Raw genomic sequence first — 25,066 nt, forward strand, 5'->3', positions numbered from 1 at the left:
CTGCCTCATCCTGTGCCAATCCATTGTCTTTGTCCCATCTTGGCTTCTCTACAGGTTTCGTTTGCTTTACCCGTCTTCTGCCCTTAGCAGAACTGAACCTTTAACTACCCAAATAAAATCCTCCTGAATTCATTAAAGTCCTTTTTATTACCTTTTCAAAAATGTATTGTGTTTATGAATACACTATTCTCTATGTATCTGGGGGCAGAATCAATTTGCTCTTTGCTTACACTGACATATATTGATTTTGTTCTCTGTGGTTCTGTGACCCTATGGAGGAAATAAAAGATTGCTCATTTGGGTATTCTTTCCAGCTAACATGATTAACAAACTATTCATTACCTCCATTGCTCTACTCTGGGGCTTTCCCAGTTTTCATCCAAATTGTGCTGTGACGGTTGCCAGATTGAGACAGAGATGGGCTTGACATGTTCACTGGCCAGAGCAGCCCATGCACGGGAGATGCTCTTGATAAATATCTGTGAAATATGAGTGGATTCCACCTGTCTTTGGAGAGAGTCTAAAAGAACACCTTTCACTTAGCATTTGACTTGTCCACTAACAGCCTTTATCTTTGTTTTCTGAACTCAGTAAATATATCTCAAATCTGTCCCTTCTCCCCTTTGTACCCTAAACCACTTGCTTGGTGTCAGCTTACTCTGTAAAAGATGTGTTTTATGTGTATGAGTGTTTTGCTCATGTGCATGTCTGTGTACCATGTGCATGTTTGGTTCCCACGGAACAAAAGCATGGTGCCCATAGAAGTCAGAAAGGGTGTCTGGGCCCATGGAACTGGACTTATGAATGGCTGTAGGTACTGGGAATCAAACTCTGGTTCTCTGGAAGAACAGTCAGTGCTCTTGACTACTGAATCATTTTTCCAACCCCGTATCTGGAAATGTCTTATTAGAATATGTCATTGTGTGAAGTGATATGCTTCATAAGGGTATTTTTATTTGCATCTATATGACCTCTGTTTTCAACCCTGTTCATTTTCCTGCTGTCACTATAGCTAGCCCTCTTTCTTTTCCTCTCTCAACTATTTCCACGTCATATATATGAATGTATGTCTACCATATATATCATATGCACATATGTACACACACACAGTTCAGGTTCTACATATGAAAAGAGACATGCTTTGTTTCTTCTGGGTCTGGCTATCTAGCTTACTAAAACAATATTCAGTGTTATCCATGTTTCTATGAATGGTACAATTTCTTCTTCATGGATAAAACGCCACTGTGTTTGTATACCACATTTTCTGCATCCATTCACCAGTTGGTGGACATCTAGGTTGGTTCCATCTCGGTTATTGTTAGTGGTGCAGCAATAAGCATAGATATGCTAGTATCTCTATGGCAGGCTGACCTAGACTCCTTTGGGTATATTTCCAGGAGTTGCTTAGTTTGATTACATCACTGCTAATGGAAATGTAAACTCATCCAGCATGCAAGTTCCAAGAGGAAAACAAACAAAAATCAACGTGAAATCACCTAAATGTTTGATTAGAAAGTTTTCTCCTTGTAGTCAGCCAGCTACTTCCTTTCTCTGGTCACCTGCTGCTTTCTGTCCTCTGACAAAACCAACTGTCATTCCCAAGCACAGGTTGTTAGTTCAACAAACATTTACTGGGGCTCTGATCTATTGGGTGGTCCCCATGCTATGCCTTTATAGGTTCTTTTATAAGCCCCACTAACCTGGAACTTTCCCCATGTACCTAGGGTAAGGCCTTCTCACACCAATCCATACTATGTTAGAGTATACCAACAAATGAATTACAGCTCCCTTAGGTTCCCAGAAGGCAGTCTGTGTTTTGTCCATGTTTGCATTTAATAATTTGTAAGTTCTAATTTCAGTGATCTTGGGCTCTGCACATTACCTGCTGGCTGCCCATTAAAATGTGTGCTGAACTGCTGCCTTGTAATGGCTCTTGTTTTAGCTGTAACAAAATGTCACAATTTGGGTTGCTTAAACAGCACAGTTCTAGAAGCTGGTCGTCCAAGATTGGGGTTCCAGTATAGCTCTGTAAGGGTCAGATTAGATCCTTTCTCTGGGAACCAACTTCATACGCTGATGGCTCTATCCTCATGACCTCATCTATCCATAGTCATCTTCCAAAGACTCCTTCTCCTAATACCATCTTATTGGGGGCTACACATTTTGGGGGATTCAGACACTCACATCCCTCTGTACCTTGAAGCTTCGTGGGTTCACTAATTCTTCCCCCTTATAGTGTTTGTGTCTGATTCAGTTGTCTTGGGTTTTCCCCTGCTCTCTCCAGACAGGCCTTAGGTAATGTGCCTTTGAAAGAAAAGCTTCGAGACAGCCATATCCGGGGATCCATCCCATAATCAGCCTCCAAATGCTGACACCATTGCATATACTAGCAAGATTTTGCTGAAAGGACCCAGATATAGCTGTCTCTTGTGAGACTATGCCGGGGCCTAGCAAACACTGAAGTGGATGCTCACACTCAGCTATTGGGTGGATCACAGCGCCCCCAATGGAGGAGCTAGAGAGAGTACCCAAGGAGCTAAAGGGATCTGCAACCCTATAGGTTGAACAACATTATGAACCAACCAGTACCCCAGAGCCCTTGACTCTAGCTGCATATGTATCAAAAGATGGCCTAGTAGGCCATCATTGGAAAGAGAGGCCCATTGGACATGCAAACTTTATATGCCCCAATACAGGGGAACTCCAGGGCCAAAAAGTGGGAGTGGGTCAGTAGGGGAGTGGGGGGGAGGGTATGGGGACCTTTGGGATAGCATTGGAAATGTAAATGAGGAAAATACCTAATAAAAAATATTAAAAAAAAAAGAAGAAAGAAAAGCTTCCACATAGACACTACACAGCAACAATGGTTCATCACAATACAAGACATATTTCCCTCTCCTCTTAGCCAATCTTCCTTTAATTATGTAATTTAAGACCACATTCAAATGTGACAGTGGTCTACAATGCTGATTTACAGCGAGATAACCAAAATTTGTCAGTCTTTAGCATTCCCAAACTGGCCTTGGAGATCACTTAGTGTCAGCTTCCAGGGCTAAATAATTCCTTTCTCCTACCTCCCCTGCATCTCAGCTCTCACCACTGCACATACAGGCCCTCATACAGACACATGGTCCCCCAATCCTGAGCCATGAGGCCTGTGTGTAGAGGCTGAGTGGATCTTTAATGTACGATGCATGTGGCTTGAACTTATATTCAAAGTCCTTTGAACTCATGTGGTTTTCTTTATTGTTAGGAGATGCTTCCAAACATGAACTTGAGGATTCTAGAATAATCTATTGAAACAATGATTTAGACCAGAAAAAAAAAAGTGCACTCATGTGAATTTGCACAGTTCCTTTGTGGGGAAGGATCGCACACTGGTTTCAGATAGGCAGTGGGCTGCAGAATATAGCTTTGAGTTTGGGGTTTTAATTTTGGCTTTGTCATTTACTACCTTACAATTAAGTTGTCCTTGTATTTCTCCTTAATAGCCCCTGAACACTAGAAAGATTGAGACAGTGATGTTATATTCACAAGTATATAGACAACCTTTCACGGTACTAAAGAATTAATATGTTCTAAATACATGTGAATGAATGAAAGAAATGATCACTCAATATGTAAGATTGAATTAGCATGATTTGTGACATCTTTAACTTTGGGAATTTGAATTGTCTTCATCTGTAGAAATAATATTAACTGTATGCAATTTGTAGGATCTCTGTTGGACTTAAATAGCACATAAACCATTAGGCACATGGTAAGACTGAAGTAAACATTGGCATTTCTATTGGTGAGTATTATTGTCTTGCCATGGAATTGTACATTGTAGTCTGTGGCAGGATGGGGGAGGCAACAAGAAATAGGCATCAAATTGATGTCTTCTCATTATAAATTTAAATAAATGAAAAGATGGACTGGAGAGACTGCTCAGCGGCTGAGAAGTCTTGCTGCTCTTGCAGAGGATCTAAGTAAGTGTGGTTTCCCACCGCCACATGGCAGCTGACAACCTCTGTAAGTCCAGTTCCAGGAAATCAATGCCCTCTTTTAGCCTCTGTAGGGACATGCAGCATATACACAGAGAGACATCCATAGATTGAAAAACTAAAAGATAAATATTTTTAAATGAGAATAAACAAGAAAGTGGCAAGTAGAGGACTGCTTGCCCTGGGTGAAGGCAAAACAGAGTTGGATAATTAGTTAGCAATCGTTGGAATGATAAATAATAAATCCTGTGCACTTGTGTGGATCCTTATATTTTAAAATACCTTTCCTAAAGAGTCTCATTAGAATTATAGAGAAGAAGGGAATCCTGGAAATGTAGCTCCTTTTTCAGACCTAGAAGGAAGGAAGGAAGGAAGGAAGGAAGGAAGGAAGGAAGGAAGGAAGGAAGGAAGGAAGGGAGGGAGGGAGGGAGGGAGGGAGGGAGGGAGGGAGGGAGGGAGGGAGGGAGGGAGGGAGGGAGGGAGGGACGGAGGGACGGAGGGACGGAGGGAGGGAGGAAGGACCCTAATAAAATAAACTAAAAAAGAAGGAAATTGCTCCTATTGTGGAAAAGACAAAAGATTTAAACCACCTTGAAGACACACTCTTTTCTCAAAAGTGTATTTATGAGGCTATCTGAAAAGCAAAGATAAGTTTGCACATTTTCAGATTAATTTTTAGAAATCAAGACTAAACATGTTAGGCTTGGTTCTTCCAGGACCAGCCTGAGCCTTGGAAGTTAAACTCTGCTGAGAAGAAGCTCCTGACTTGTAGACCCTCACAGGGGTGGGACAGCATACTCTCTTTTCTTTTAATTTTGTATGGAGGAAGCACCTGTAGGTGGGACCCATCAAGAGTGTAGGGCACACTGACAGGGTCACTTGACAATGCTGATTCGGTACAAGCCTTTGTATCTTCTCAATGAGAAAGAACTTGACAGCTGCAGTTACATACACAGTTTGAGCCTTGTAATATGCATAAGCTGTACAACGGCCAGTAAGGTGTGCCTGAACAGGCATGCATGCATGCAGAATGAGCATAGGCTCTGCCATGTAAATGGATGACAGATGTACTTAGTAAACAGTTAGTAGCTGGTGGTTACTGAAGGGCCCATTGTCCCACTTTTAACCTTCCTGTAAGCTAAAAAGTGTTATTATAGCACACTTAAATAGTATAATTCCAGAAATGCCTATTAATACAAGAAAGCACTAATAAAGGACCCTGGTTGATGTTTGTTGTTTATGGTTTTGTAATATTCTCGTAAGCACTGAATATCTTTATTAAGTTACTTATTGAAAGTAGGTAAGAATTTAATATATTATTATGCTGCCCTTTCTTAGAATAGAGTATTAATGATACATTTAAGGTGAGAAGTACACATGGTTATGAGCTTGCAGAGTGATAAAGGGATTGTTAGTTAAGTTTATAATTACAAACTACTGGGTATTTTTATTTACATTATTATTTATTATCATTAGGTTTGTTTATCTCTATGAACTACCTTTTAGAAATGGTAGATACTAAGGGACAGAAAGATGGAAAGGAATAAGCAGCTAACAGAAATCAACTAAGAAGAGTGTAGTGGGTTTTTTTTTTATGAGCAAGTTTCCTGATGAGTAGAAAGTTTGACCTCGTATGATTGACTTTCATTTTCTGTAACCTGAGAATTACTGGAATTTTGAAGGATAGAATTTTAAATGACCAAAACAAATTAGTGCACTGTGTTACTTCAAAAGCACAGAACTCAGTAGGAATGTGTCTGAAAGGACGCCTTCAAAACTAAGACCCAACATAAAAGCATGGGGCTGAAAAAGAGCGGTGTGAGTACTCTTCCCACAGCCAGGTCCCACACAGAGACAGTGCCTTTTCTGTAGTGTGTGGCTCCAAGTGCATACGTATTTCATAAGTAATATAAAAGGGACAAGCTCACGGAGTGCCAGGATGATGGAAATCGTGGTAACTGGGCTCTACTCAGAAAACACAGAGGGAGGGGATTTCTGCAAGGTCCTGCCAGTTTGAAAGGTGAATCTGATGGTTGGTTACTGAGGTCACTTGCTTTCAGAGTTGCTAAGAAAATGAATAGAGAAAACAGACCTCAGCAAGGAAGTAGCTTAGTTGTGAAAATAGAAGTCTCTCTTGACTTAAAGGGTGATTAAACCCTGGAGTAATTTAATTATTAAGAGGTGCTTTGGCATCTACATCCATGAGGAGTTACACAAACAAAATGGATACATCATGAAAATTTGACATTGGTCTGTATTATAGTAATTTTCCACTTAAAAATCATATTGATTGACTGTTCTCAAGTAAGTGGCTATACATTATTGCTTAGGTGGCTGTACTGCTACTCAACTTAGTTTTTTGTATTGTTATAATTATTACAAAACAATTGTTAAATTCTACTTTTATATCTTGGATTGTTTTCATTATTCCATTCAGTTGTGTTTTCTTAAGCTTCCTTAAGGCATTATCATATCCTTTTTAATGTCCTTGAACATACTCATAATTGCTTCAGCTAACTTGCTTTTCTTTAGCCTGTTAAAATACACTTCTTGGTCCCCCGGGTTCTTCATGCAGCCCCTGTGAGCCATCTACCCTCACCCATGTCCATCTCTTTGTGACTCCCTGTTAATCAGCAGAATGGCTTTCTATCCACAGTCACTACATTTAGCTGATATGTTTGTGGGGAGACATGTTGTCTTGGCTGTTCATCTTTGTGGTTTTGCCCTGGGATCTAAGTATCTGGTGTATCTTGATGTAGCTCTCTGGTTTCACCTTGGTGGATGGATGTTCTGTTCTCAGTCCCAGCCAAGGGTAGGATGCTGTGGGACCTTCATAGAGCGCGATTCTGCAGGTTGGCAGGGAGTGACAAAGGAATGGAGGAGAGCTAGAAGGAATGGCTGACAAGGTCTGTGAGGAAGAGCTAGGAGAACCCCAAACCCCAAGTCCTCACCACAAGGCCAAGTTTCAAGGGGACAGAGATGAGGAGGGTACTATTACAAAACAACTGTATAATATTTTCCATCATCATCCTTGCTTGAGAAATCCATTACATAACCTCCCTCCCTACCCATGCCTGTCTGAAACCCCAGATAGTGTTGAGCCTCGTGTGTGTGTGTGTGTGTGTGTGTGTGTATATGTATTTTATGTGTGTGCATATGTAATATATGTATAGTAGATATATAATATGTATATGGTGTATATCCATACTACTTATTAAATATACATAGTATACATAGTATATAAGTGAATATAGATACATTGTTAATGTATACCACATATATACATACATAGAATATTATACATGTACATGTTTAGTTGATAAATCCTACACAGTAAGAGATTAACAATACTAACTCATGATAAAGTATAGTTAAAACTGGGGCTAAAGAGATGGCCCAGTGGTTAAGAGCACTGGGGTGCTCTACCTGAGGACTCAGGTTTGATTCTAACACCCACATGGCGATTTACAACCATCTCAACCTCAGTTCCAGGGGAGCTGATGCCCTCTGGTGGTCTCTGCAAGTACTGCACACAGATGGTGCCGAAGCATACAAGGAAATAAAACACCCACACACATTAAAAAATAATAATAATTAAAGATACAACCATAACAATGTGCTATATTAAAGTTATGTGAAGTGGGTTTGTACTGAAAATTTCTTGGATCAGAATTTCCTTTGGGTGATTGAAACCTCCCAAGCTTATGATGACTTATTGTGATGGATTCTCTCATTTCTCTGTCTGTCCTGGCAGTCTGATTGCGTGGAGGTTTTTAACCTTTGCCACCGCTGTGTTCAGGACTGTTGCCTGCTGTGAAGTGGGCTACTGCCCGAGGGTGTGCATGTTTTCTCACCATCCCCCACCCAGGGCTGCAGAGGAAGACCTGGGTGCCGGACTTGACTTCTTTTTGAAACTCAGCAGCGCAGCTCCTCTCGCTGCATCTGTTAAGTCCGAGTTTGTCTCTTCCTTGTCGTCTTCTGCTTACTTTCATTCTCATCCGTTGCAGAGCAAAACTGGCTTCCTGTTGCGATGCCATTCAAGACTTCGTGGTTTCCCAGAACAACACTCCAGTGGGGACTAACATGAGCTACGAGGTGGAAAGCAAGAAACACATCCCCATTCGAGAGAACATTTTCCACATGTTTCCAGTGGTGAGTGAGGATTGTGTGACGTCATAACACCCAGTAATGAGAGTGTAATTTTAAAGCTATCATGTGAATGTTATATATGGGACATGTACAGTGGTGGCCTGTCAGAGAACGCAGGAATTTTATCTTTTTCCTCCTTGGGGATGAACCCAGGACCTTGCCCAAACTTGATCAGGACTCTACCACTGACTTCGAGCCCCAGCTGGGCCCTAATGAAAACAATTTTGACTGCAGTGTGGCCCCCTCTGAAGAGGGTTTATATAGTAAGTGATAAGTGCTTTCAGCCCTCCACCTGACTTTTCAGTGAATGTCCTGAAACACTTGGAGTTTCAGAGCTGTAGTGACTAAGCATAGGGAGGTGACCACCATGCTTTGCCTAGAATCAGACTGCTCCAGTTGCCATTTTAGATGACTAAATCCATTCTTGTGGCTTAGCATTGTTACATGACTATGTGAGAGTTCACGGTCAAGTCACATAACGTCCTAAAGACAAGGCTTATTGTCTACTGTGTTCACTGCTATATTCCAAGTGCCTAGAACATTCCCTAGTGCATATATACACTCACTACACGTCTGTAAATAAACATGAGTAAATGATACATACTCTGATGCTAGGGGCAGTGAGAAAAAAACCTTTTATGTATTACAAATGCAAAATTGAAGAAATTTTTATCATAAAAAATCTCTCACTTATATTCATGCATTCATAGGTGTGTTTTATGGTGTTTAAAAGCAATGAGGCCAAATTGATATGATAAGCATGGGATCAATATATGTATGCAGCATACTACCAATAGTTAGAGTTTTGTGCTTAACTCCCTCTTTGTTCATTATTTGACTTCTCGAAACTAGTTTATTGTAGCTCACATAAGTTATTTCAACATATTTTGTATTGCACTTCAGAGGAAGAATAATTTGTTGAGAATAACTGAGAAATACCTAGAAAATGATAAAGTACTGCAAATATTCTAGAAGAAAAGGTCAGAAAAGGTACTCATAAAACATAAAATCTTTTTAAAAGTAAAGAAATTTGGTGTTTTAGATAAATAAAAGAGCACAGCTTATTGTAAATAAGTGTACTTCAAAAAGGTTTAAGGGGAAAAAAATCTTAGTGGAACCTATAGCTTATGTATGTAATCCTTCCACTTGGAAGGTAGAGTCAAGATGGTCCTCCTATAAGCAGTGTCTCTTCATCTAAGCTGCAGATGTTTACTTGCATTCGTTCTGCTGCTCAGCTCAGAGAGGCCACAGTGCATCTGCCTTTCGTGCAGCATCTTGAAAAGAACTGTCAAGAGTTGGTAATTTTGTATGTTAATGACTGCATGTGTTTCCTATTATCCTGAATTGTTTGATTTTAGTTGGAAAACAAGAAATCCTGCAGTGACCTGGGTAAAATGATGTCACCTTGTGCTGCTTCCATTTACCTTCCAAGGCTGGGATTCAGGATGCAAGCAACCCCTTCCCAAGGCCCACATGCCTCTCTGCTCCTCTGAGCCCATAGCTCCCTAGGACCTCCAGAGCAGCTTGCCATGAAACCTTTCCATCAAAACTATGAAGTACCTGCCTCCAAAAAACTGCTTTATTTTTAGGGAATATTGAGGTTTGTAATTTATTTCCGCTCCTAGTGAATTCTGGTTCCCCAAACATATGGCTGTTTCTTCCCAACTGATCAAGAAACCAGAGAAAACAGTCATTATTTTGAGGGCTTTATTTGAGCTATGTTTCCCTTAGTAATCTTTGCTATTGTGCCATAAAGAGCGTATTTGCATTATTGCATCCCACCCAGTCTATAAAATTCAGAATTTATTGAGACACCACTGAGTAAAGACTCTGTAGCCATCCTGAGTTTGAATTTCAGAGTCAAGAAATAGCTTTTGCTATCTGGAAAGCATTCATTTAAAAGCCAGGCACCATGCCGGCCTTCTGGATAGAGAGAAATGAAGTGTATCATGGACATGTTAATGCACTGACTAGTAACAAACAGGGCTTGGGAGTGGCTTGGAGCAGCCTGGATAGGTCCTAGCCCAGACCTGTCTGTCTCGAGCCACTGCTTCAGTATGCCCCTCTACTTTCCCATCTGTAAAATGCTCACACAGTGGTTGTGTGAGTTAAATCTGTTACAAAGTTATACATATGGAACAGTGCCTCTCATACAATAAACATAATATGACAATTAAATTTTAAAGGCAAGCCTACAGAAGCCTCTGCGTGCTTGTGAAATATCTCGCTGATGCAGTCAGTCTCAGGAGCTGGTGGTTGTGGCTGTGGCTCAGGGATTTGCGGATACCTTGAGCATCTTAGAACCACAACCATCCTAAGACCAGTGGGGGCAGAGACTTAGCTTTGAGGACAGGGAGCCTTGGTGTTGTAACCTCTCCTATGCTCTGTGGTTTAGATACTAACATCAGGGCCAATTTTATGTTACTGGTGATTTAACTGCCAGCTCACAGAATTGCTGAGTGCTGCCCAGTCGGCTCTTGCAATGTCAAATGAGCCAGCTCTAACACACAGCTGGGAATGCACGGTGGGGGAAACACTGGGCCAGCAAGTGCTTATGAAAAGCTCACTATGAGCACTGAATTATTCCAGCCATGGGATGAGAGATTCGGGGAAATGACAAATGAAGAAACACGTTCTCTGCCTGTGAGGATGTACACTGTAACATAAGAGACCAATGGACTCCATCACTGAAGGGTGTGGAGTCCAGGGCTTGAGGACACATTTTTACTTCAGTGACTGTAGAACAGTAAGAGAAATGCATACTGTTGAACGGCAAAGTCTTATTTTATATGTGGAGGTTGTGGGGGAAATATACAGCCTTTTAGGGTAAACAAAATTAATGAGTCTTGGGAGGGAATGAAAACCATGTCAGCCTAGAGTTGTCTGGTGTCCCCAAATTGCACTAGTAACCACTTGTAGGGTGGCTAGCATAAATCCAGTGACCTTGCTGAGCCTGCGTGTCTAAGGAATAGTGAGGCAAAGACAGTTTTGATAAATAATCTTTAATTTTACCCATTGAAATAAAAGATTTAAAGCTGTTATATAACTTCTTTATTTTTGTCCCTTTTAAATCCTGAAATGGTCCTGCTTGTTATAAAGGCATGATATGTGATTTTTTCCGTTCTTCTTTCGTTATTCTATGTAGTAAGAGATATGGTATGTTCATGGAAGGTAGGAACAGGAGGATCAGGCATCCCAGGCCATCCTCAGCTACATAGTGGCTATCCTCAGCTACATAGTGGCTATCCTCAGCTACATAGTGGCTATCCTCAGCTACATAGTGGCTATCCTCAGCTACATAGTGGCTATCCTCAGCTACATAGTGGCTATCCTCAGCTACATAGTGGCTATCCTCAGCTACATAGTGGCTATCCTCAGCTACATAGTGATGTTGAGACCAGTCTGAGTTTCATGATAAATTAGCTTCAATAGAAGCATTATATTACAGTTTATATACAAGCATAATTTTCAAGTCCTCCATTCTGTTACATTTTATGTAGTATTTATCCCTCCCAAGAGGAATATAACAAACTTACATGATTAAAAAATAAAAACTATGTTGCAATAAGTTGACCATAATGGTATGCATTTATTTAATTAGTTAGATTGGGGGTGGTGTGCACCCATGAAGGCACACATATATGTAGAAGTCATCCCGATGTCTCCCTGGACTGCTCTCTACCTTATGTCTTCAGACTCCCACGACCCTCCCATGGAACCTGGAGCTTATTGCTTAACTTAGACCAGATGACCAGAAACTGGAGCTCCCAGGATTCACCTGCCTCTTCATGCCCTGTGCTAGATTGCAGGCATGTCTATGGTTTTACATGGGAGCTGGGAATGTGAACTCAGTTATCTTTTCACAGCAAATGCTCTTACTAAAGGAGTCATCTCTGTAGCCCCTGTGGTGCTTTTCTGTTTTTTACCCCCTCTAAAGTCTGCTTCTGTTTCTTTTTCTTACTCTTTTTCCTTCTCCTAAACACACAGGAAATGCCAAGCTTCTGGAAGCCAGCTAATGGTATTTGTGGCTTCTTTTCTGTAAGGGTCCTGGGAATTGGATATCTTCTACTGAGCCACGTTGTAGCCTTGCTTCTAGTTGTTAAGCAAGCCTGTGTTGATTGGTTTCCCCTCTCTCCCACCAGTCGCAGCCTTTTGTGGACTATCCCTATAACCAGTGTGCAGTGGTTGGTAATGGGGGAATTCTAAACAAGTCTCTCTGCGGAGCAGAAATTGATAAATCTGACTTCGTCTTCAGGTGAGTACTGCTAAGATGGTTTCTTGGGAACCCAGGAGCTATTGACTGCTTTAAAGGATACCAGGAGCACATCCTGTGTCAATTTTGCCTTTGTCTTTGTGATTGCATTGCTAGCATCTACAGGTTGCCCAGGTAGGCCTTCTTGAAGGTCATGGACTCATGAGTTCCTGAGCAGGTTCACATCAGTACCATAAGGACATGCAAGGAGAGACTGTGAAATCACAGTAGGGTTTGGGACTCTGGAGCTTATCAGAGCCTACAGCCTGTAGAGGGTGTCAGGGTTCTCTTGGAAAGGAGGACCGTTTCTCTGACCTTGAAGATCTTTGTTCTCATAGACCATTGCAAGGGATTTTACTCTTCAGTAACACTAGGAAAGATGCTGACCTATTTGTTTTGCGCACACACACACACCCCACCACCACCACCACCACCACCACCACCATTTTCCAGCTTGAAAAAAAATAATGTATGTTACACATATATGCTCAATTCTGGTCCTGTAAAGTATTTTTGCTTGATGTGAAGGTAATTTATGAAAACAGACATAAAGTTGGCTTGTGTGTGCTCCATGCTAATATTTGGTATAAAACATCCTACTTTAGGATATGACAGAGGTGACTTCCCTGTAATATGACTTAGAAGAGGGAGCAGAAGAAGTCTACATCTTCCTGTTCTGAGAACATCAATTTTGTTGAGATACTTTGGTCCCTGTGGATTTAATACTACTGTCCTACAGATGAACAACAGCCACAAAACAGCGTTCAAAAAATAGTTTCTCCCTCACTTACCTTGTGTTTGTAATTTATATTGGCAATAAATACACAATAGTTGATCTGATGGTCTAGAAATTATTGAACACTCATTGAATTCTTTACAGAACAATGTTTGTACTCTTCAGGTTTCTCACTGACAAGATCACTATCAGAATGCATTATTTATTCTTCCAAACCTCAGTGTGTGTGTGTGTGGTGGAGGCGGTGGTGGTCACAATGAAGATAAATAATGGTTCATGTGAGAGGCCCTTTATAGACTTAAAATCCCCCAACATCTGTGGAGAGTATTATGCAAAAGCATTAATTTTTCTTTATAGCAGCCATAGAAAGAACAATTTAGGCTTACAGTCTCGGAAAAAGTCTCAGCAGATTGTTGATTTATAACTTTAAGACAAGCCCTGGCTTTCCAGGTTCTGCTTTAGCTGACAATAGGATTTTTCTGAACATGCTCTTTCTTCTGAAGTTGACCATTCAAACTAGAAGCAAAATTAGGGCTACATATGGTGGATGTCATTAAAATGCACTTAGTGTTTAAGCCTGTACGTATTTTGCCTGTGCTTGCTCATCACACAGAGAAGTTGCCCATTTGTTTTTATTCCAAACATTGGGAGCTACATATTAAGTGTTTAAGGAACACATATGGCTGTAACTACATTATATAGTATGCTATAGCTATAATGTTACATCTGTGTGTGTATTTTACACAAATATCTTACATCTATTATACACACATGCATGTAAAAGGATGCACACCCACGTTTTCCACGATGTCTCTAGTTATATTAGAAACCACCTTTAAGCTTGGCATTGTGGCTCATGCATGCAATCTCAACAGTTGAGAGGCAGAGGCAGAAGGATCTTTGAGAGTCTAAGGCCAACCTAGGGTTCAGAGTAAGCCCCAGTCAGCCTGGGCTACAAAGGAAGAGCCTGTCTCAAACCACAATGAACCACTTCGGAGACTTCAAAAGAATATGTGTCTGTGATTTGTTACAGGAGGCCACTGATAAGGTCCTTTCTGTGACCCCTGTCTATAATGAATACATTTTTTCTGATGTATACTTTATGTCAAAGTGAGAGGGATATATTTCATTTATTCCGTGTTTCATCAGGTGTGGAGCAGAGTCCTGCAGCTGCATCCACATTGCAGATGGCGTGGGCTGTACACAGCTTTCCTGGGGACACTCAGTATTTACTTTCCATGCTCCTCCTTTTAAAAATGCTCTAATGGGAATTTTAAAAATATCCTCATTTTGATGTGATTGGAGTATACTCAAATTAGCATTGTTCATGGCTTCCCAATGAAAAATATTTAGGATAGTGGGAAGAAAATTGCTACAAAACACTAGGGATTCCTTCATAAATAACCTAATTTGGTGACAAAGTTATCCATATGGAGATCAGGAGATACTAGTGTTCCTATGTAGGTTTTATTCTGGGAGACTTTATTATTACATTTTCAGTACCTTGGCTTCTTTAACTTTGTATGGATCATTCCATTTCAAGAATGGAATCAGCATTTATCTATACAGTTGGTCTAAGTCACAACTTCAATTAAAAAAAAAAACTTGAAAATCCTTCAGAAGCATGGTGGGAAATATTCAAAATCTCTGGTCTTAGTACTTACAAATGTCAATGAAAATATTAAAATCACTTATCAAATTGATGTATGTTGTACAATGTTGAAACAAGTACATCTTGTACTTGGTTATTTTTAAGTGGCAAGCAGGTGGGCTCTGAGGTTCTTGTCACAGCACTGGTTTCCTCTGAGATTATAACAGTTATCAAGTGTGTGTGCGTGTGTGTGTGCACATGTGTGTATATGTGAATGGGTGTGTATGTGTGTTTATGTGTGTATGAGTGTTTATGTGTGCTCTTTGTGTGTATGTGTGTATGAGTATATGTGTAAGAGTGTGGATGTGTTATTATATGTGTGTATGTATGTGTGTATATGTGTGTATGGTGTGTATATGTGCTATATTGTGTGTATGTATATATGAGTAGGTATGTTTGTGTATTGTCTATGTGTGTGCATGTGTGTACATGTGTGTACGTGTGTGTATGTGTGGGTATGTATGTCTGTATGTGTGAGTATATGTGTGTGTATGAGTGTGTATGTCTGTGTATCTGTGTATGTCTGTGTATGTGTGTATGGTGTGTATATATGTTATATGTGTGTATGTATATATGAGTGGGTATGTTTGTTTATGTGTGTGTATGTGTATATGTGTGTGTATGTTTGTGTGTGTATATGTATATATTTGTGTATATGTGTGTCTGAATTTGTGTGAGTATATGTTTGTATGTCTGTACATGTGTGAATGCATGTGTCTGTATGCGTGTGTCTGTATGTGTATGTGAGTATGTGTGTACATGTGTGTGTCTGTATGTGTGTGCACGTATGTGTGTGTATATTTGTGTATGAGTGTACATGTATGTGTGTGTGTGTATGTATGTGTATATGTGTGCATAAACATCTGCTTTTTGCAGATTGTATTTTGAACATGTTTTTCTTCTTTTTTCCAGGTGTAACCTCCCCCCAATCACAGGGAGTGCTAGTAAAGATGTTGGAAGCAAAACAAATCTTGTGACTGTCAATCCCAGCATTATAACACTGAAGTGAGTGACTGCAAGTTCCACCACTCCTCAGAACACTTTCTGATCACTTCACACAATCCTCCCACTGCTGAGGCTGACAGGCCACATGGTGTGACACACGGCTGAGCTGGATTCTGGGGGAAACACAAAAGAATACATCCACAGAGTTTGACATCTCATGCAGTATGTGCTCTATCAGAAGAGTGACTCAGTTGTGCTTTTAGTGTCATGAGCTACATGTTTCTAATCAAAGGAGAATTTATCTCTTCAACTTAAAAATTAGAGAATTCCGTTTCTTCCATTTGCTTTCAGAGCCTTCAGGTTATTTACATCCTTCCCTTGGTGGTCAGTGCTTTCATGACAAAACTGTCTTTTAAAAAGTTTTGGAGGAAGCCCCCACATAGCCTGAGAAGGCACTGCTTGCTTTCATTTTGGATAGTTTGTTATTTAGAATAATTTTTCATGGCCCTCTTCTGCAATGTAGCTATTATAGAATATCCATTCGTTCATATAAGTTGCACATATACTTTCTGTCAAAAAGAGACTACTAATCATTTGTAATTTAATAGACTCCTTAAATTGTTCTAGAATCTCAGAGTGAAAAAACAGCGTAGCTGTCTCCACAAGCTAATTGTGAAATGTTACATAAAAGAGTTTTTCCTAAGGTGTGTGAAGGATAAGAAAATGATAGCCTAAAGCCAGTACACACACACACACACACACACACACACACACACACACATATTTCAGGCAGGCATAGGCTTTTTAAACAAAACTTCTATTTGTTGAATAAATATGTATAAAATGTATAAATTATAACTTTTAAATAATATATACATATAGGCTATGGTATTTGGTTAGATGTAAGTTTAACAGTATTAAGGGGCCAAAGCAACATTAGATAACATTGCTGTGTGGTAATATGAAATAATAGAAGAAATGTCTGTCTAGCAATAAGTCTTTGTCGCTCAAGAAAGAAGAATGAAGGCAGGCCTTTGATACTTACTTGATATTTGATCAATGTTTTTAACTCAGTGGTTTGACTTTTTAAAATAATGGATATAAGCAGTTGCATTTTGACCAAATATATATTCAATACCGTATAACCAAAATTATTACTATTATTATTATTATCATTATCATTACTATTATTACTATTATTGTTATTTCTGTACTGTGAGTGGCCTTTATTATATTTATTATTATTATTATTATTATTATTATTATTATTACTTCTGTACTGTGACCGGCCTTTCTTTTTAATTTGGCAGGTACCAGAATTTGAAGGAGAAGAAAGCACAGTTTCTGGAGGACATCTCCACCTATGGAGATGCATTCCTCCTCCTGCCAGCATTTTCCTATCGGGCCAACACAGGCATCTCTTTTAAAGTCTACCAAACACTCAAAGAGTCAAAAATGAGGCAAAAGGTTCTCTTCTTCCATCCCAGGTACCTGAGACACCTCGCTCTTTTCTGGAGAACTAAAGGGGTGACTGCATACCGCTTGTCCACGGGCTTGATGATTGCAAGTGTCGCTGTGGAACTGTGTGAAAACGTGAAGCTCTACGGATTCTGGCCTTTCTCTAAGACTATCGAAGACACCCCACTCAGTCACCACTACTATGATAACATGTTACCTAAGCATGGTTTCCACCAGATGCCTAAAGAATACAGCCAAATGCTCCAGCTCCATATGAGAGGAATCCTCAAACTACAATTCAGCAAATGTGAAACGGCTTAACGTTTCTTAGAAGGAGAATAATTTCAGTAGGTGGAGTGGATGTGTCACAGCATCTCCAAAAGCGAATAGAAGAAGGAACAGAGAAAGCATGAATTACAAAGGCGCTCTCCCACTTGTCTAGACCAAAGCCACCCGCCCCCACTCACTTTGCAGCCTCCATGAGTCACTCATTCTCACCTTCAACGTTCCTTCTCTGAGAATGGAGACCAAAACATCAGACTTGGATAAGTAAAATGAGATAATTTTTCAAATCATCATAGAATTTGATTTGAGCCAGGGTCTCTCAGAATGCTTCCTTGTTCCTATCCATGATAGCCATTCCCACCTTTATCAGAGTGGTAATGAAACTGTGCAATTGTGCCAAAGACCCTTTCTGAAGAGAATGTCTGAATCATGCGCCGAGTTTTTACACACAGCTCTTCCTTTATAAATAAATCCTTCCCATTCTCCCTCCTAGTAGAGTACAGAAACAAAATACCCTTGATGATTCAGGAAGAAAAGTCTTTTTTTACTTAGCAATGTGCCTGCTTCTGATTCAGTTCGCTTGTGACGTTAGTTGGGTGGGGGTTTTGTTGGATTTGGGGCGTGTCTTCACTTCTTTTGTCTATATTTTCCTTACCTTTATCAGTTTGTATTTGAGCTCCCTACTTTGGGATTCTGCAATTCTCTCTCCACTGACAGGATCAACTCAATGACATAAAGTAGTTCAAATATCTACTGCTTCTCACATGTTTTATCCATAAAGTTACTCATCTGATTTTTTAAAAAATAGTGAACATCTATTTGATAGACCCGAGGACCATCCTCCATTGGAGGATATGAAGATATTGTCACTGACAGAAAAGCAGGTGTGTGCCATTAATTGATAAGATACCACAAGCATCATCATGCCAGTTATGAACACAGTGCTGAAAGGATCATAGACAGGGGTGGTTAAATCTGATCCCAGTAGAATCAACTTCAATGTACCTATTTCAGGGAAGAGTTAATTTCACAATTAAAACTAGTAAATGAACCAATTCTTAGGCACATTAAGTGGATTCTGAGTAAAAGAAACGGAACAGCGGGAGAAAGCTGTTCCCTTGGTTCTGATGATCCAAATGAGCATGCTGGAAGGAGATTGTGAGGCTACCCTAAAAACTCTGTGTAGGGAGAGAGTACAGTGCATGAGCGTGGCAGCTTTTGTCCACACTCGTGAAGTGTGAGTAATTCAGAGCCAATCACATCACAAGGAAGGCTTAGGATGGACATACCTAACTCATCGCTCCAGGGAGGGATGAATGCTTTCATGAGAAATTACACTCATAAACTAAGCATCAGTTTTGAGTAAAATTTGAGTAGATGTTAAATATGAACATTTTACACCTCTTACTAATGTCCCACTGACACCTCTTAATGTAAGCACATTTATTTATTAAGTTATTTGACATTGCATGCTTATGTGTGTATATTCTGTCCATCTATCGATTTTCCCAAAAAGTAAGAGCATAGGAGATGAGGCCCACATGCCAAGAAAACTATAAATTTTACTCTTTAATTCTTACTTGAGCCAGCTTGTTGTTTATCAAGTGCTTTTTTGAAGAGACAGCACCCTGTGAATTCTTCATTCTGATACAATGTCACCTTGTATTTAACATTTGTAATGTTGTTTCAAGTTTACATCTCTTTCATTCTTTTATAGCAAATCAAACGTATTAGCTTTAGAAATTTATCAGAAGTTCATATATAAATATTTTGCAAAGGGTAAAAGGCTTTTTGTTAAATAAAATCAAATTTATCATTTTCTTCTGATGAATAGAGGCTCTTTTATGCTGCTGCTAATGCACCTAATTAGCTTTAAATAAACTCCTAGCAACATTGGTCACGTTTCAGTCATGCTATTAGCAAAAAAAAAAAAAAAAAAAAGGAAAAAAAAACTTTTTAAAAGTACACCAGAATACTATTATTTTTGTAGTTAACAAAAATGTTTCTCAAAGTATTTTGTGCTAAGTAGAAACAAAGTCTTTTTGATGGTGTTGGCAAAATATGACTGAAAAATGAAAGTAGGAGACTACAGTGACATAAATTATTAAATAGTCTATGTGGAGATGTTACAAATTATTCTAGCAAATATTATATCTTGTCAGGAAGTTTCCAGCTTACTTAGTGTTTTCCTATGTAAGATGCTATTTTAACTCCAGAGACTTTTTTCTCTAGAATATCAAGACAGACAGACAGACAGACAACTCTAGTGTCACATACATGGGTTTCAGAAATTCTCAAAATAATGTGAGGTTAATATCACGATGACAGCCCTGTTTCAACATAAATCAGTAGAAAAGGAATTTTTGAAATTTCTAGAAAAGCACAGACTTCCCCACATATTAATATCATCAGTTTATTTCTTGTCTCATGTTTGTGCTGCCAAACCTAAGCACATCTGAAATTTTACAACTCTACCTGGATTAACATAGACAGTAGTCAGAAGATGCCCCGAGATTTCCTGTGTGCTGTGATTAGATCTCATGTTGCTTAATCTATAGAGCTAAAGGTGGAACTTGGAGATGATGGTGATGATGGTGGTGGTGGTGATGATGATGATGATGATGATGATTTGGTCCTTTGATTATAGTGTGACACTTCCAGCAAATCACTGCCATGGCACAAAGAGTACTGTGACTGATGGTTCACAGTTCCCAAAGCTGACATGCTGTTTGTAAAAACTGTTGCTTGGTGCTATGAACTGGATGCGTTGTATGTCATCTGCATGTCTCCAACATGTTCCTCCTTTGATTTTCCTTCCCAGATGGGTCTGTAGTTGTGATTTACCATAATTTCAGGCTTCTGGCTGTTACTCAAACTATCTTTAGAAGAATCCACATCTAACAGAAGTGGGTGGCTTCTTCCTACCTGAGAAAGCATGGCTTTCCCTTTGTCCCCCAGAGATTTGCCATAATGCCCTTACCCACCCCCACCACCAAAAACAAAACCCAACATGACTACACATATTCTAAAATGTGCTAGCATATGAATTAGGATAATTCAGTATATCAGTATATGTAGCTACATAAATTGTAAAACGAAACTCAGTTCTTTTTGTTTCGTAATGGTGGATAATAATAGCTCAACCTTCCATCAAGATCCAAACACAAAAATAACCATCAACTCCTTGTAGACTTGTAGATTAACAACATTGAATCTGAAAGCACTGTGGAAGACTCTCTGTGTGGCGAGCATTGTGTAACTGCTGGTAGATGGGATGGATCTTATATTATGCTATTAAATTCCCGTTCATTGATAGCCATTAAAGAGAGGTAGTCTGAATACTGGTACTAGGTAGTGGTAGACTTTCAGTTAGGAGTTTTAGGATGCCACATGCTTCTAGGCTCTAGGAGAGATACCAGCTTGCCTGATTTTATTTTCTGTTTTTTGTTTTTTGTTTGTTTGTTTGTTTTTTGTTTTTTGGCATCACTGGACAATGTAACAGAACAATAAAATTCAGAAATAGTTTCTTTCCAAATATGAAGGAAAATACATATACAAGTTCACCATCCACAGTGCTACATGCAAAAGAGGAGGACTCTGTAGACAAAACTAGAGCTATTTTTTTTTAAAACTCCCAGCCAAAAGAGAAGGTAGAACACGAGTTTCAAGACAGATTTTACTGTACATGTACATTTAAACCTAGTAAATGTGTGGACTTTCAACAGATACCCAAGACCATTGTTCCTGAGAACTTTCTTTGCATGGAATACTGAATTGGGCCATAAATCAGACTCATTTCTGCTTGAACGTTTTTACTTGCTTCCAAAAAAAATCTTGCTAATAAATGCTGTATCTTGTCATATATTCTTAATCATTCCAGGAAATTCAGAAAACTTTGGGAAAATTGAGAAAAATGCATATAACAGGTATGCTATGATCTTATGACTATTGCAGAAGTATAGTTTTGATGTGACATATTCAATATTTTATTTATGTAGTATTATATAAAAGCATTATTTTGCTATTAAACATTGAAGACATTGTGAGAATCTGTTATATTTCATAGACCTAGTAAGAGTCCTTCTCTATACTTAACCCCCAAATCCAGGTGTATTCAGTATTTCCTGTTTATGTGTGGTTCTGAAGGGTGGATAAAATACCTCTTGACCTTTTATTACTCTGTGTCATTACTCTTCTAGGGTAATGTTTGGCTTTATAAAAATACTCCAGTGGCATATGATAAAGATGTCACTGCTTGTGTGGTGGAAACAGTGAAACTCTTTAACAGAGAATGTTGGAACCCAGATCTTTGCACGGGAAGAAATATGTGCCTGCACAGCACCATGTCAGATGAGAAGCAGACTCCAGATAGACTCAAGGAATACAAAGTCACAGCATCAACTCCAAAGGGGGGAAACACATCGTTACAGGTTGTACTTCTGCACGTAGCAAAGATAATTATTTTAAGTAACTAAGCTGAGAAATGGCAGGTGTGACATATTAAAATGAAGTATTTCTTCTCACGAAATGTCTTCTCAATACTCATAGGCTCATGACAGACAGTTCAAGGGACTGCCCATCAAAATGTAAAATTTTTAAAATGAGAAAATATCAATACAGATGCTGTTTACAAAGGAAAAGCCTGGGTAGCTAATAACAACAAGAATTGCTCAAACTTATTAGTAAACTGAGAAGTGAAAATTGGAGTAAATGCTACATCCATTGTATTGGTAATAGTTAGTAATATGATTAATTCCCAGCATTAGGAATTCAACACTTTGGAAGTGCTGAGTGAAATTTGTCACACAGTTCTCCTTTGGCCCAGTCATCTTATTTCAGGATTTATGAGCCAGAGAACTTCCAGGAGTCAAATATTAAGGTAGACGATTAGACAAGGATCTTTTCACCTTGGGAAGTTAATGAGTTAAATTTGCCAGGTACATAATGTAGAAACTAACACAGCAGTTAGAAGCAACTTGCTATAGAGAGATAAAATAACAATAGTCTTAACATTTTAGCATAAAGGAGAAATAAGCTAAAACAGTGCCATTCTGTCACCTTAAAGTATATACATTCCTCCCTACATATCACAATCACACATCAAATTCACAAAGAGTATCCACTTAGAAGAGGGGAATGGGATGGGCTTAGTGATAAAACATACATCAGTACCTTTACTGCAGCCATGCACACATCCATTCTTATCTCCCATAAAGTATTTTACTAACATTGAACTAGAATCTGAGACACAAAACTGTAATTTACGTAAGGTTGCATTATAGGAGCAGAGGTAGCATCCAAACTCTCATGTCTGACTATCAAGCCATTTCCCCCGTGTGCAAACACAAAGAGGGAAGAAAACGAAGCTCGTTCTCTATAACGGACGTACGCCCGGCCAAGGGCATTCAAAGTGTACACTGGCAAAGTTTTGACCTGAGCATGATCAGGAAGCCATCTCCACTGCCAACATGTGTCTCCATTTCTCCCCAAATATTTCCCCGTACTAATTTATAATCACTTAATCCTTCTTACTGCTTGATGTTTTTACCCTACTTCCTCAGAATTCCTGATCTGCTTTTTCTATAGACTAGCTTACATTTTTACAATATAGACTGTTTACATTTTTTTAGAATTTTATATAAATGAAATCATGTTTATGTACATCCATGTGCTGTCTTGCTCTTTTTCTCAAAATGAAACTATTAAGATCAATTTGTGTTTCTGTCTCAATAATCACTTTTAAATTTTATCTGGCTATAATGTAAGTGTAATGTAAGTCTGTTTACACACTCACCTGTTTATACACAACTTTGTCATCTATAGTTGTGGATGCTACTAATAAAGTTATCACCAACAGTCATGTACACATCGTTGTGAGTGTGCGTTGTTATTTCTTGGGGACAAGATCTATGGAAATGACTAGATCATATGGTCAATGCGTATCTAACATCTTTCACAACTAGTGAATAATGAAAGTTTTACAATTTGCTGAATTCAAGTTTATTGAATTTTCATACTTTCTGTGGAAAATTACAAACACTTTACCAAATCCAGGATCACTAAGATTTCCTGTTTTTGTGTAGGAGATTTACAACTTAGTGCTTCTATCTAGGTCTGTGAGCCATTTTTAAATAATTATGTTTTGTATATATTTAAAGTGTGAGGTAAAGTTCAAAGTTAGTATATTGAACCTATCAAAAGTACTTTACATATATCTATCTAAAATTTTGTAAGAAACTTGCTGAAAAGATATTCAGACTTATTTATTTGTGAAATTTACCTACTTCCATTGATATATCTGTTTTTATGCCAATATTTCATTTTTACCATTGTAGAATGTCATAAATCTTGAATAAGAAAGAACAAGTACTCTGGGCATTCTCTCTCTCTCTCTCTCTCTCTCTCTCTCTCTCTCTCTCTCTCTGTCTCTCTCTCTCTCTCTCTGTGTGTGTGTGTGTGTGTGTGTGTGTGTGTGTGTTGCTATTACAGAAGATGGTCTAAATTTGTTATTTTACCCTTGTATGTTTGATAAATTTTACCAGCAAAACCAGCTGAAATGTAATTTTTCATGAGGAAATATTTAATATCAAGCAGTTTGAATCTTGAATAGACAGGGTATTTCAGCTTTGGGTTTTTTTTCCTAGAGCATGATTGTAATTTGTGTTCTTCAAAGAATGTGCCCTCTTATTGTAAATGATGAAACTGAATGTCACAAATTGTTTATAACCTTTCTTTTCCTTTAATGTTGTATTGTCTGCTGTGATTCCCCCATTCTTTTTATTATTATTATTATTATTATTATTTACAATTTTTGTCTAGTCCTTTCCCTGATCCAACATCTCAGAAAACCAGCTTTTAGATCTCTGAATTGATCTTTGATATTTATTTTTTCTTTCTGTTTCATTTTCATTTATTTTTATAGACTTTTTAACATGGGAATCACATGTATGTTTTTCTCTAGATACTGTTCTCCTTTTTTTTTTTTTTTTTTTGGTGTTGGAGCTTAACCTTGGGGTTAGACAAATGCTCTTCCACTGAGCTGCAACCCCAGTCCATACAAGTTTAGTGTGTTCTGGTGTCCTTTTCATGTGCTTCAGGACACCTTCTGACTTTCAGTGTCTTCCCTCTACCACAGATGATGGAGAAATCTCTAGTTTTCAAATATTTCTGAACTTTCCCCCAGATCTGTTACTATACATCTTTTAAAATAATATCAGTGACTAGCAATTATACATTGCATGATTTGAATCCATTTCAAACTTTTATTTCTATTTCTATTTTACTTCTATTTCAAGACTTTTTATCGCAGTCTTCTTGAACAAGTGAATTATATGGGCAGGACTATAAAGTCTTCAGCTAGTGTCATGGCTCTCTTCATTCTCCTAGCGCTATTAGCTTCCGATTCATGCATGTGAAGCACACATGCAGATTCTCTTCATCCACAGCCCAGTTATCACCCCAAGGTCATTGTTTCTGCCCTAGTAATATTCCTTTACTCTGAATTCTGTTTATCTGGTATTTTCTGTGTCTGTTCCAACTTCTGAGTTTTACTTGTGTCTCTTTATATTTTAAAGGTATTTTATTAGAGAAAATATGTACCTAGG

At 38.7% G+C, this 25,066-nt stretch overlaps 1 protein-coding gene across 1 annotated transcript in view; it reads left to right on the forward strand.

Annotated features, from left to right (window-relative positions):
* St8sia6 (ST8 alpha-N-acetyl-neuraminide alpha-2,8-sialyltransferase 6) overlaps nucleotides 1–23,306 on the forward strand; it is a 145,453-nt gene extending 122,147 nt beyond the window's left edge. Inside the window, exons 5-8 of the mRNA XM_021156593.2 lie at nucleotides 7,994–8,138; nucleotides 12,278–12,390; nucleotides 15,687–15,779; nucleotides 17,030–23,306. Of these exons, the coding sequence (XP_021012252.1) occupies nucleotides 7,994–8,138; nucleotides 12,278–12,390; nucleotides 15,687–15,779; nucleotides 17,030–17,498 (820 nt within the window). The 3' untranslated portion in view covers nucleotides 17,499–23,306. The remainder of the gene's footprint in view (nucleotides 1–7,993; nucleotides 8,139–12,277; nucleotides 12,391–15,686; nucleotides 15,780–17,029) is intronic.
* The last annotated feature ends 1,760 nt before the right edge of the window (nucleotides 23,307–25,066 follow it).

Source organism: Mus caroli, unplaced genomic scaffold (genome assembly GCF_978045245.1).
Source record: "Mus caroli unplaced genomic scaffold, Mus_caroli_1 scaffold_2, whole genome shotgun sequence".
Taxonomy (NCBI): Eukaryota; Metazoa; Chordata; class Mammalia; order Rodentia; family Muridae; genus Mus; species Mus caroli.